Raw genomic sequence first — 14,316 nt, forward strand, 5'->3', positions numbered from 1 at the left:
GGGCCTGGCGCTATTTGAAAAATAAATATACTTGTCTTAAAATTATTTTTCAGCACACAGCAAACAAGGGGGCGTGACCGGTTTGGGTGGTTGTGGGGGGGGGTGGGGAAGGCGGCAAAGAAACGAGCAAATTGTTTGGCAAATTATATGGCAACCACTCGACACGAAATCAGGCCAATAGAAACGTGAGAGCTCTCTCCTTCTTGGCCAAAGGAAAATACATAAATTCATATGTGAAAACAAGCAAGAAATTTAGGAGTCAAAGCGCACACAAAAATAGACAGGCCAAAGGCTTACAATACTCCCTAGAGGGGAGGCAACGTATATGACATAATAATAACTTGCAGAAAATAAACAAAAACTTGAAGATTTTTTGAGCCTAAGCTAAATAACTGGGATTTTTAAAAAGTTTTCAACTGTATGAAACTAAATTATAGCAAATTTAATTCGAATCGAGTAAATTACTTTCCACCACGAACAGAGCCACTTCTACTGCCATCCTCCCATTCCAAAGACACAAAATCCACATAACAAAAAATTACATTTTGAAAACTAAGAATGGAAATTACTGATTCGAGAGAACATCAGAGTAAATATGAATTTCGAAACGACATTCTAAAAAAATTCAATTACATGCCAAAAGTTACACAAAAAACACGGGGGAAAACAAGCACACAGAACTATCGGATAATTAAATATAAATATATATAGTATATTGGTGTATGTATATAAAGGTTGTGTTGTTTATACAAGACATGGAAATTGGTATTTTGATTTTAGTTTTTATTTGCTTTACCCGAGTCGCTTCTGGCGCGCCTCTTTGCGTCCGTAGGAGAGCGGCAGCGTGAAACGCGTGACAATTCCCTCGGGCCCAAAGACATTGGATGGTATATTGTCCAGGGAATCGGACAGCGAACGCGAGTCCGACTGATCTTGCAAACTATAAATTACAATATTCCATATAGATATCGAAACAAACATCAAAGTACGTGAATGCGGACAGTGTTTCATGGACATGGACATGGACATGGGCATGGATGGGTGTTGGTTGGTTTGTTGGTGGATTCATGGTTTTGCATGATCGACATTTTATTAACGCAGCTTTCGGCAAATATTAAATAGTTTTTGCCAAACTGTTTGCTCTTCTCTACAATGGGGATGGATGCATGGTGGGGTTCTCTGAACGAATATGCGTGTGTGTGTGTGTGTGTGTGGACATGGGCGGTGGGGGTGGGGCTGGACGTGGTCATGGGCATACAATTCGTGTACATACAATGTGGGTGTGTGTGTTTTTCTCTGAATGTGGCTTTTTCCGGTTCTGCGTTTTTTTTTTTTTGTGTGTTTGTGAAATCCCATATATTTTATTGACATTTACCCTTTGGGTCAACATTTGTAAATGGATGCGGATGGAAAATGGTTTTCATGAGTGCAATTTTTACAGATTATAATTCAGTTATATTCAAATTGAATCACTCAACGTACTCTAAGATGTGAAAAACGAGACCAAAATACCAAAAATATATTTTTTACATACATTCTAAATGCAATAACGAATAGCCACATTATTTAAATCGTAAAGCTGCCTATTAATATGCTAAATAATATGACTATAAGGCTTTCGCTTAATCATTTCACTCTCATAGGCTCTAGGGAAGCTCTATTTGATTCGAACTAATCCTCATTCTCGTATGTAAACCCATCTAATGTGCGGCATCATTCAGGGTTTACACGTGACTGGGAGCTTTTTAATCCTTGAAATTAAGTATAAAAAGCAGTGTCAAACAGCAGCCTATCTTGAATGAACAGACACTATGTATAGACTATAACTCTAGATCAATCAATCTTAGTTTTAAACATAAAAACGACAGTCCAGTGCTATATGTAAGTGGAAGCTTATCAATCGTTAAATTCCAGTATCCAGTATTCCACGCACTATACCATGAAACAGAAGTGCCTTCCTCTGTGTTTGAAAGCCACCACAACTATTTTGTGCACACAAGAAATGACTTTAATTTGATTTAATTAGTTCAATTTGCTAATGAATAGCAATTAAATGATAGACCAGACTTCTTTTGACATTCACCAAAGAGATGCCAAGCCCTTTCTCACCCCGAAAGCATAGCTGGTCTCCTCTCTCCCCCGATTTATGCATTTATAAAAAAAGGAACAAGCTGTTATTTATAAAATCAGCAGGGCATAGAAATAACCTACTGCCATTACTATTTTTAGTGCCCTAACCGTAACCTTGGTGGCCTCCAAGTTTTTACTGCTGGTCATAGTTCAACCTTTTGTTACGCCATCACCAATCCATCTATCCATCTATCTATTTATCATATTTCCCCGCCCCAGCCATTTGGGAGCATGTACTTAATTATAAACAAACTAATCAAAGCGAGTATCCAAATATTGACACTGGGACGATACTCTGTTTGCTTATCCTTCGACACACGACACTGAATGACATTAACTACACTTTAAATATGCTAATTTTATGCAGCATGCATTGTAAAACACAACAACTAAATCTACGCCACGTGGCGTATGGGTAATATTGAAGGGCGACATTAAAATATATTAAATTGCATACAAATATCTAATTAACGAGTAAGTTGGCAAATGGAGAGGGTGGACAGATTTGAATTAATGCAAAATCTCACATATCCCCAAATATGTATTAAACAAACAGAAAACTAATGTTTGTGTGTGTGGCTGACAGTGAAAAATTGTATGCAGATTTTTAGATAGGATGGTGTGAGTGTGTGTGGGGATGCATGATGCACAGACAGACCCAAAAACACCACCACCACCGCAGCCACCGCAACCACTGCACTCCACACAGAACCGCAGTGAATGCGGGAGCAAAGCTAGCGAGATGCAGAGACAAATAATACAGGGGGCACGGGATAGGGACACGGGACACGGGACACAGGACACAGATAAAAATAACATTCCAATGCGAGATATCAGATGCAACCCGAGATGCTTTCGTGCAGAATGTACGAGTACGAGTAATTGAATGCGCAACATAAATGAATGTTAATCAAACAAATATAAAATGAAGTGTGTCTGCTTTGTGGATCTGTTGCTGGAGTTGAGTTTCAGGTGAGAGAAGGTTGAATGCTATCGTGGGGATGGGGTGGTGGATGCCTGAAGGCCACCCACATACATACCTCAAGCTCAGGTCGGGGGAGGCACAGCGCACCGCTACGCTGGGAATTTGCGGCACCAGGCGCATTGCGCAGGCCACCTGATTGCGCCACAGGCGTAGATAGGAATCCTTTTGGCTCTCGGTGGGCACTTTCTTGGTGGGCGCCGAGCTGCGCAGCAATGAGGCACGATTGTCGCTAACGGGGCTGCAAAGAAGGCCAGCATTGAATGATTTTCCAGAGTGTAAAGTCATACTGGGACTTACGTGGGATCTATGACACTGTAGAGGGCATTGAGTCGGGTAAAGCAAATGGGCCAGGCCTGGGCCACAGCTGATGGGCACTGCTGCAGGATGCGCTGACGTTCCAACAGGCCAAACAGACAGGTGGCCCAGGGATCGAATGGCGGCTGTGGTGTGGAGGCAATGGCAGCAGCAGCAGCTGCCGCTGAGCTGCTGGCCTGAGACAAGTTGAGCGTGGATGTGGAAGACTTTGAGTTGTCTGTGAGAGTGAGATGTGGAGGAAGGTTAGATTGGATTACAAAGGACTGGTGCAACCGCTCCCATTCGCTTACCGTCTGTGAGTCCTGCCAGCCAGACGCCACTCGAGCGCTCGGCTATCCACTGCAGGTCAATGCAGTTGGCATTGAGTATGGCCGTCTTCTCTGTTTGCGGCAACAGTGGCAGACACTTCTCCACAATCGGTGGCACACACCGGTCCATGACATCGATGAGTGGCGGCTCGGTTTCGGGTATGCCCAGGGCCCGCATCAGATTCTTGACCTCCTTGAGAATCATGGCGGCCAGCTTCCGCAAATACGGACGATAGTTACAGAGCAGCACCAGGGCGAAGCCCTCGACAAAATGGAGCGTGGTGGCCAAGGGTATCTCGTTCTTCTTGTTCGCATCGCTGGCCATATTCAGCACCGTGTGCTGAGTGATGCTGGACATGCCGCTGGATGTGGTGATGCTGCTGGCAGCACTGCTTGCGGTATTTAGGTGCTGCTGCTTCGACAGCTGACTGCTGGTGGTATCCTTGCTGGCCACGGTAGCAGTTGCAGCTGCTGCAGCTGCTGCTGCTGCTGCCACAGTCGGAGCTGTCGCCACTGCCGCTGCCTTTGGCTGTGCTGCGTTGGCCCCATTGGCTGTGCCACCGCTGGGGGCACTACTCTGGGCACTGGTCGTATTGTTGCCATTCACATTGATCGCACAGCGCCAAATGTTGAGGAAAACGAAAAGGATGCGTGTGCAGTTCTCCAACAGCTGCGGATAGGTGTCGGTGACGTCGCGCACCAGAAACTGGGTGTAACCGTGCACGACATCCTGACGCCAATCCGGGAAGTCAATGACCAGCGTCTGCAGCGACTGGTGCGTCAGTATGCGCAGCTCCTCGTCCATGTGGACGGTCAGGCGGGACAGCAGATCGACCAGCTCGTGGGCGGTCATCGTGTCGGGTATCAGGCGTGGAACAGCGGCCACACACGTTCGGAAAAGATCAATGCGCGGCTTCCGCTCCCCCGATAACATCTCGTCCGGCTCCTTGTTCTGGTTCTGCGTGTTGGTCATCATCAGCGGTCGGCCGTAATGCACGTCCAGGGCCCGCAGTATGTCGACGAACACCCTTCGCACGTGCGGAAAGTACGTGGACATGCCGATGCTACGTGCCGTGTCATCGGTCAGCATCTTGTTGATGTAGGTCCGCTTCACCCGCAACGTGTTGCCCGATGGCAGCACCGGCACAGTCCGGGGCATCGGCGGTTCGCCGTCCTTCTGCTGCAGCGAGTCGGCAACGACCAGGAAGGCTCGCAGGCCAATGCTCATGCGCTCCGGATTGAGTATCAGCTTTATGGATCGCCCCACGCACAGCAGATCGTAGACAATCTCACGCATGGCAAAGTCCAGACGCTCCTGGGCGATGAATTGGATGATCTTCACGAAGATATTCAGCGGCGTGTCGCGTGGCACAACGCCCTTGGAGCCTCTGTTTTTGGAAGAAAGTGAAATTAGTAAAGCAAATGACCTGCGGCTGGCGATGAACTCACTTCGGAAAGAGCGAGTTAACAATGCTCTGGAGGCGGGAATGCGTGGCCGAGTTGGATTCGCACTTGATGCGTATCATGTAGACCCACAGCAGGCGGTAGAGCGACTCCAGGGCCACGCGACTCATTTTGGCATCGCGATTCTTCAGATTGCTGAGGCACATGGCCAGGAAGTAGTGCCAATTCGTCAGGAAGAAGGTCTTCTGCGAGACGCACAGCAGGCAGGTGACCAGCGGAAAGAGTGCCAGTCGATGCTTCGACTTTGTGGAGGCATCCAACGTCTGTACATACAACAGCTCCACAAAGTTCTTCACACAAGGGACATTCACCTCGTTTTTGACGGCCTGCCAAGGGCGAGAGAAAGGATCAAGTAATATAGGAGGCATGAACATTTCCAATCATTAATCCACCCGGTACTCGAAGTGTTTAGGGACACATATGTATATCAGTGCCCCTTCCATGCGTTTACTCATTCGCTTACTTACTCTTTCTCACTCCTAATCGTGTCGGGTGAGTCCCCTTTTGGAAGGAAGCGAGATAGAGAGAGAGACATTTGTGAAAGGGAGGATAAGCGAAGTGCAGGAACTAGCATCAGAACAAAGCTAGCGGTCCTGGCACCCCTCTTTCTCTTTAAGTTTTCCCCCTCACTCGAGATCGCGGAGAGATCTCCCCTTCCACGCATCAACCAACCAATCACGTAGGTGTGCACTGACTGAGTACCGGGCCGCGGATCGTTATTACTTACCGCCGCTACGGGCACCAAGATCTCCACAAAGAGTCCGGCCAGGGCATGCTTGATATCCTTGTCCTTGACCTCCTGGAAGTACTGGCCGCACTCGTGCATGAACTGAAACGAGGCCTCAAACTCCTCGATGGGCACCATCTTGACGCGAAAGAACTTCATGCCCATCAGCAGGCTGATGATGCTCTGGGTGGTCGTTGGAGAGGCCTCTTTGGCGCGCAGCTCCTTCAGTTCGCTCATGAAACGCTTGCGCACCGACGCAAAGCGACTTTGGGCCAGGACGCCAATCACCTCCGCATAGAGATCGGCGATCATGTGTATGTTGTGGGCATTCGGGTTGTTCTGTAGGCCGTCCTTGTACTTGAAGTGCTTGAAGGCGAGGTTCTCGATGCTGCGCACCAGATCCTCGTGCCCCGGATGGAACGGCAGCTGCTTGAGTATCTCAATCAGGGCCAAACAGAATATAAACTCCACTGCCGCCTCGCGGCGCTGCAGCTGGAAGTCCAGGTCCGCGGGCTTGTTGTTGTTGCTGTTGGCAGACGCCTGTGCGCTGCTGGTGGGCGGCGGTTTCTTGAGATCATTCTTAATCTCCATGTCGGACAGCTGGCGGCGATGCCAGGCGAGCAGCGTGTGCAGCAGCGAGGGCAGACAGTGCTCGGCCACCGATCCCAAGGCGGAGAGCAGCTGATCAAACTGCTGATCCTCACCGCGCTGCAGCAGTTTCGAGAGGTTCTTGTCCGCACTCTCCAGCATCACGAGCTCGATCTTCTTCTCCGCCTGGGCGGTGAAATCGCTAAAGAGGTTCCGCATCACAATTTCACCGGGACGCGGAGCTCCGGAGAGCTCCACGCCGGCCACACTCGCCGCCAGAGCGTGCATCTCCGCCTGCGTGTAGCTGGGCAGGACGTTGATGATGGAGCTCCTCGAGTGGGCGCCCCACGGCAACAGTGACTGCCGCTGTGGTATGACCAAAGCCGGTGGTGAGGCGTAACTCTGGCGATTGGCCGGCACACTCTGGTAGGCAATAGCCGGCGATGGCGATGCCGACGCGGACGCGGACGCCGATGCTGAGGCCGATGCAGATGCGGATGCAGACGACGATGAGATTAGCTCTAGACTGCTCACTGGCAGCTGCTGCAGCTGTTGGTGCGACTGCTGCTGCTGGTACTCCAGTTGCTGCTGTGATTCATATTCGATCCCATAGGGATACTCATCGCCAGGCAGTTGGTAATTAATGGGCGACGTGGTGCCGCCGCTGCCAGTGCTGCTCGGACCATTCCGACTGGTCTTTGGCGTTGAGGTATACTCGGCTGAGTTTATGGAATGACGCTGCTGCTGTCCACCGCCACTGCCGCCCGGGGATCCCGCGTTTGCGCTAATGCTGCTGTTATCCACCAGTTGCTGCTGCTGCGTTGTTTCGCTGTTATCGACGGTATCGCCACCGCCAACGCTGCCGACAGCCAGAGTCGCCTGATAAGCATCTTCCTGGAAAGCAGCATTACGCTGTGGGCTCTTTGTGGGTGTTGCTCCTCCTACCCCTACTCCTACTCCTCCTCCTCCTCCTCCTCCGGTTGTATTGGGACTGGCACTAGTGGAGGGTGAACCGCCGCCGACTGCAGAGTCATTTAGGTGTTGCTCATTTGGGTTTTGATTTGTGCCTAAAAAAGGGGGAATAAGTTTGTTTTAATTTCGATTCGATTCTTTTCTTCAACTCTTTCGAAATGGATTTGCTAAAAATGATTCATTCTACGCACAAATCATACAATAAATTACGCCTAGCGCTCATGTGTATAAGAAATTATGAATTTTTGGTTGATTTGTGGCATTTCTTTGTTACCCAAACAAAAACTCTGGTCTTAGGACACGCCTATAAAATGTAATCTGTAAATAGAAATTATCATCATCATAAACATCATCATTATCACAAGATGTGGGGGTGTGAGGTGTGGGGGAGTGTCTGCAACACGCCCCAAAAACCGAAAGAATAACACTCCCTTTTTTACGCGTCCGATTCTGGACTTTGGTTCTAAATTGAGTTCCGTTGCGGAGGTTATCATCCGACGTATAACTTGGGGGTTTTATATCTTAATTGGCAAGACTGTTATAACTGTTTTGGCCTGACATCGTCGTCCATATGGCCTGTTTGATTGATGGCCCCCCATTCCCATTCTCTCCAGCCAACCCCCAACCGAAAAAACACTCTTCAAAATCAGAATATGCAAAACAATAATTACAATACACGATTCCCCCGCCATATCTCTCATATCTCTGATCTCTTTTTTTGTGTCTGCCGATAAGGGTTCAAAACAAAATCGAAATTCCAACTAAAAACGAGAGGGAAAACGACAGGGAAGAGGGTTGTGTGGTTTCAAGGAAAAACCAATTAAAAGGGCCAGGAATTTCGTAGGAAATTGATCATGACATCGATGTCGATTACTGGGAACTTCGTATGGAACTACTGCCTCGTATGACGCGGCGAATGACGTTAATTCGCTGTGGAAATTTCCCACAAGCGAATTGACACATGCGTTTCGATTGGCACGAACAGAGATCGATGTAATAATTTTTGGAAGGAATATTGCACTGCTTGAACACAAAAAATCAGCTGTTCTTATACCCGATGCTCAAAAAGAGTGGAGAGTTCCTTCTCAAAAGGAACCGTTTATATATATTCTTGATCAGAATCAATAGCCGAATCGATTGAGCTATGTCTGTCTGTCCGTCCGTCCGTCTTTGTTCAACGTCTATTTCTCAGAGACTATCAGAGCCAGGAGCAAAGAAATTTTGTCTGCAGATTCCTGTGATATCCCACTGAATCAAATTTCAATATTATGCCACGCTCCTTTCCACACCACACAAACGGATCAGATCGGACTATTATTATAGCCATAGGGAAGAAATCAATTTGCAGTGGCTACGCAACGCCTTCCACGCTCTCACTCATTATCTGTCTCTCTCTCTCACACACTCTTCGTCGTGCCATGTGTTGCGCCCTCTAGAGGAGTGTACGACGCACAACGTTTCCCCTCGTTTTTCTTTTGGAATAAACCGAAACCATTCCCATTTTTTGAGCCACTATCATTGTTGTCCCATTTCGCTTCAGGCGTAAATAATATTTGTATTGTATTTTTTGTTTTGAAATGTGTACATTTCATTGATAGTTTTAATCATATTTTCATATCAATCATTGGCCTTCATGTCGCTAATTTTCGTGCAGTTAAAGATAAGGAAATACAACTGGGCAATGCAATGAAAAAATTAACGACTTTCACGGTAATAAAATTAATAGATACGCTGTTGAATACTACCTATACTTTATTATACAAGGTATAGTACTTCACTATCTTTATTCTTTAGAACATCCAATGCCTCCAATAATAGCCAGGTATGTTCTGCTCTTTGAGGTCAACAAAAATCATCTATAAATTATCTGAGAGAGGCTCATACATATCACATTCAAGGGCAGCATTCAAATTCCTTGCCTCTGGATTATTCCCTTTTAAAATCGAAGTCAATCAATAGAATGTCCTCTGTGGCAGCGGCTCAGAGTCAAGTACAATTGTCGCTGGTGCCCCCGGCGGATAAATAATGGATGCCCCAACGATATGCCATGTGTCATGCGGCATGCGGCATGTAAGAACCGTGTGGCCGTGACGTAGTTTCAGCTGTTTAGAAGTTCGGTGCCCAAAAGCCAGACCAAAACGAAGGTCTGTTAAAGTTCAGGGTAAAGGTTGCTCCGTTCCGTTCCACGTTCCGTTGTCGCTTTCGGTGAATAATTGATCAAATTGGAAGTACAAGGGCGATTGCAGGAACGACTGACGAGGGACGAGGTACATAAAGGTTTAGGGGCTTATCCTCGATTGTCAGGAAGAACAAGCATTGAAAAATGTTCAAAAGAAATAGCCCAAAAAGGAATATGTAAACGACATGAATGTTCTGTGTGCAATCATCAATGGCAGTTTAGACACCATAATGTGGGCTGGAGGGGAAAAACAACTGAAAAATGTTTGACATGTGGGAGAGAAAATGGGAAATATCTGACGGCCCCACACACCAATGAAATCTCAAACAAACAAAAAATGCTAAAAACATATGTATGCATATACTGTGAGCATTCCCATTCGTATTATTAATAACGTATTAGCACGCTCGCTCCCAAATCTTCCGTCCTCCCAACGGTCCGGAATCGTTCTTATAAAAGTTCTTTGGATGTGTCATATAACAACAACGACAGCACACTCGTCCCCCGAAGAGCACACCCACTTCCAAGAGGGGCGTGCGACGAACCCGAAAACACACACAGACGAATGAATGTATCTCTCGCTCTCGCCAACCGATTCATCAGATACATCGCACTGGGCCAAGTTAAAACCGAATTAAAGCGGAACAAAATAACACAAATGAAATACAAAAAAAAAACTGCAACAGCGTCAGAAAAACATTCAAATGTCTCGAAGAAAAGATACCTATTACGGGCTCCAAATCTGGAAATCTTTGAGATCTAGGCATTACGAAATGGATCGTTTATTCAGACACCATCTGGTGCATGCCTCCCGCACATCCCATATACCTCTCTTGCACACCCCATACGATAGGGTATCAAGAACCTACAAAGGAGGAATATTTTACGTTTTTCTTTTCTTTTTTCAAAATTCACTGGAAAATAGTTTTTTTTTTTGTTTTTTTTTAATGTCGTTGTTGAAAATTTCAAGTATGCCATAGATTTTCGCTTTGTTTTTCCAAGAGATCTTTCAGTCGTTATTTATGAGAAAATCATGAAAAGTTCAAGGGTTCAAGTGTTATTTATTCGACGATACTTAGAGGGAAATCAACACACACACACACACACACACAAACATGTCTTTTACTTTGCCAAATGATTATAGCGAATGCAAAAATAAATAAACTATGTTTTAATTGTAAAATCGGTGAATAATAAAATAATAAATTAAATCAAATATGGGATTTTGCAAGATCAGTGCGATATTTATGGGAAAAAAAGAAGAACAAAGATTTGTGGATAGATATGAAAAGAGGCAAAGGCAACTAACTGTCAGATTGGGGCTTTTCTCGGCTAGAAGTAAGCCAAAACAATGGCAATTATAAATCAAATCACTATATATAATCGCTATCTAATCGAACCAAAGCATTAATCCATCAAACAACCTCCCCTTTGTGCCCCTCATTTAACACCATTTTGGGGCATCGATTATCTGCGTTCTATGGTGACAGCAAAATCAATTTAATTTATATGGTATTTTGAAATCATTCCGATAAGATATCAACATTCGATGGCGAAATAGCATGTAAAGAAATATTCTTTTGTCTACCTTCAATATCCCTTTGAACTTCATACAGTATATCGACGAATATATACTATACATACTATAGGTATCTTCATTAACTTGAACTTCAACAGACAGTCGATGTAAAACCTTCGAATTGTTTATCACATTTTTTTTTTCTTTATCATCATTTAACCCCAGCCAACACTTCCTCAATACTTAATTTTTCTTACATTCTTATTTATATTTTTGTTTTTATCAGTTTTCGTGTAAAAACGTATGGTAGTCATATGCCCCACAGATATACATATGTACATACATACATATATATATAAATATGAACGATAGAAGTACAGACCACAAACCTTTTAGTTTTTTTGGTGTCCATTGAAAATTCCATAACATGAAAGTGGAGCATAAATTTGTCAAGGAATCACAGCTGGGAAAATGATATCCGGGCAGATTTACAACGAAATGCGATCGGCGCGAGATGAGAGGGTAGTGCAATTATAGTGCTTAACACTAATTAACACAGAACTTTGTTTTGGTTTTGCTTTGGCTTTTGCTTTTGCTTGCAATTAGAGGCACGTGACGTGATCTGTTGTTACATTTATTAATTGCAGTCACTATCCTCTGGATTGGGGGACTAGATTGTCTTTGGGATTAATCGTATGAGGCTGATAAGGCCCGCATTCAATTGTGTCACTGGGTCAGTCAGCACTCGGAAGGTTTACTTGGAATTGAATTAGTGATAGTCCGAAAATTTGTTTACTTTTTTGTTTATATGATTGTTATTATGGTTGTAATATTCAGCGGCTTGCTAATAGTTTTTATGCTAATCAGACAGAGAAATAATGAGCTCAGCGTTTTCGAAAAATCTAAAACGAATCGTTTTTTGTTTTTTTTTTTTTTGTTTTTACGAGTATGTGACTGTGACTGTGGGGCTTTGCTGTGATGTCAAATTACGGAATGAGGCAATTTGAATTTAATTATTTGCCTTTAAGACCGATTTCTATATAGAAGCACGCACACGCACACACACACACAAATCTATCCAATAGATAGATAGATATATAGATATATTCTATATAGTTGTCTATATGTATAGTATATTGGGGGAAACGGGATGGGGTGGGGACGGGACGGAAGGGGACGCACGTTAAATCCAAAATAAAAAGTTCCTCAATACCGAAACCGTAGAATGCAAAAATGCGGACAGAACGAACGCTACGGCGACGACGACGACGAATTTCGACTGCGGCGAAAACGAAAACGAACCGAAAAAGCGAACGGGCGAACGTTCGGCGATGACGGCGAAAAAGTGAGCAACTCGCGCAAGCTCGAAATCAAAACAAACGATTATTTTGTCTATTTAAAATTATGATTAACAATTGCGAGAGAGACGGCGACAGAGACAGAGACAGTGGCCACTAGCCACTGACCAGGAGAGCAGCAGAGCAAGAGAGCAGGAGAGCAGAATATATGCTAGCAAGAAAGTGCAAGAGGAAGAGTGAGCGAGAGGGAGAGGGAGCAGCTAGCAGAAGAGAGAGATTAAGTAGCGGTGCCGTGCCGGAACAGCTGTTGTTTTTGCGGCGAGCCAAAAACTGCTCATACGACGCGTTGTACGAAATGAGAGATGATTAAGCTAAATGCTGCTCATTTGTTTGTTTATTTGTTTGTTGCTTACGGATTCGAATTCTAACTGATTAGCATTGTTAGTGCTTATGGCATTCGCATTAGCTTCAATTAGGGGGAGGGAGAGATAGAGAACACAGCATGTGCTAAATGGAAAACTTTCCGCCCTTTTTTTCTGTCCCGCAGAGCGGTAGAGCGGCAGAGCGGAGGCAAGGCCAACACTTTCAGGGAGCGAGCGCCCTTAACCCAAAAAGTGTGCAAAGAAATTTCAAGGAGAGATTAGGGATCTGCATATGTGTGTGTTTGTGTACTTTGTAACGCCTTGAAAGGGTGTAACTATTGTAAAAACCATTTGAAGGAGAGATTAGGAATCTGACAGCGCAAGGGTGCAACGCATTTGCCTACAGTCCCAAGGAAAGATTGGATATGCAAATGTTATAGTCGGTTATCCTCTCTCTTGAAGTCTCTGTTCTCAGATCCGTAACATCCTTTGCTTTACTTAATGACTACATCACTAATTTATGTAATTTAAAATTATCCATTTGATATTCTGTTTACTTTTTCGACTAAAGGAAATGACATCTTAGATCTTTGGAACTTTGACCACTTCTCTGCCTCTCTGCCTCCTGTGGATTTTCTCTTTTATAGAATTGCAAATTTCGAAGAAAATTTACATATTTCAAAAACAGGGAAATCGCAAACAAACCAACAAAAAAAAAGAAACAATACAATGCCCATTTTGTAACAACAAACAACAACTAAATTGATTATGTATGTACAGCCCCAGATGGGGGTCTAAATACTGATGTTTGCGTGGGAAATTAGCACTTGGCCGGCCGGCCACTGGCCACTGGCACTTTCCAGCCTTTCCATTCGAACAATATTGGTTTGTGAAATTAGTTAACTGCTTTTATTGCAAATTACATCACGCCCACCGCCGCATAAGCAATGGGAGGAGCAGCGCGGTGTTGAAGGAAACTAACGTCAAACACGCGATTCGAGAAGGCAAGCCACACGCGACCGGAACGCACTTTACACCCGCTATATAAGCACTTGAGAACGCACTTGATGATGGTTTTGGTTTGGTTTTTGTTTTTTGGTGGAGGGGGAGGTTATTGGTTGTACTTGGCAGCTCGACGGCGGGCAAACAAATGAGCTGAGGGCCCGACCCCGGCGGCACAGCTTTTGGAGCTCTCAAACTTATGCAATTTTGCACAGGTGATGGTAACGACGCCTCGACATTTGACTGTGCCAGGCGGACGGATAGGCAGGCGGAATTTTCTAATTTTGCCACACTGCGCTACAAAGTCCGTTGGATAACTGCCAGGTTGTGGCCCCAGTCCCAGACCGAACCCCGAGCACAACCCATTGACGCCAGACGTTTGCTGCTGCTGCTGCTGCTGCTGCTGCTGGTGCTTCTGCTGCTGCTCTTTCCTCTGTTTTTGTGCTGAATGTCATTATCAAGGTTTA

The 14,316-nt window shown here is 45.1% G+C and overlaps 1 protein-coding gene across 14 annotated transcripts in view; it reads right to left on the minus strand.

Moving 5' to 3' along the window:
* Window positions 1-14,316, minus strand: part of fry (Protein furry) — a 49,656-nt gene that overhangs the window by 33,936 nt on the left and 1,404 nt on the right. For 7 of the 14 annotated variants that reach the window (XM_033381545.1, XM_033381541.1, XM_033381540.1 and 4 more), the window contains exons 2-7: window positions 5,930-7,584; window positions 5,188-5,528; window positions 3,721-5,126; window positions 3,413-3,647; window positions 3,171-3,353; window positions 797-940 (exon numbers count right to left, since the gene is read on the minus strand). In XM_033381545.1, coding sequence (XP_033237436.1) covers window positions 797-940; window positions 3,171-3,353; window positions 3,413-3,647; window positions 3,721-5,126; window positions 5,188-5,528; window positions 5,930-7,584 — 3,964 coding nt within the window. Of the gene's footprint in view, window positions 1-796; window positions 941-3,170; window positions 3,354-3,412; window positions 3,648-3,720; window positions 5,127-5,187; window positions 5,529-5,929; window positions 7,585-11,576; window positions 12,047-12,400; window positions 12,501-14,316 lie in introns of those variants that run through there. The other 7 variants (XM_033381548.1, XM_033381551.1, XM_033381549.1 and 4 more) reach the window with 4 other exon arrangements.

The sequence above is a fragment of the Drosophila pseudoobscura genome, chromosome X, assembly GCF_009870125.1.
Source record: "Drosophila pseudoobscura strain MV-25-SWS-2005 chromosome X, UCI_Dpse_MV25, whole genome shotgun sequence".
In the NCBI taxonomy this organism is placed as follows: Eukaryota; Metazoa; Arthropoda; class Insecta; order Diptera; family Drosophilidae; genus Drosophila; species Drosophila pseudoobscura.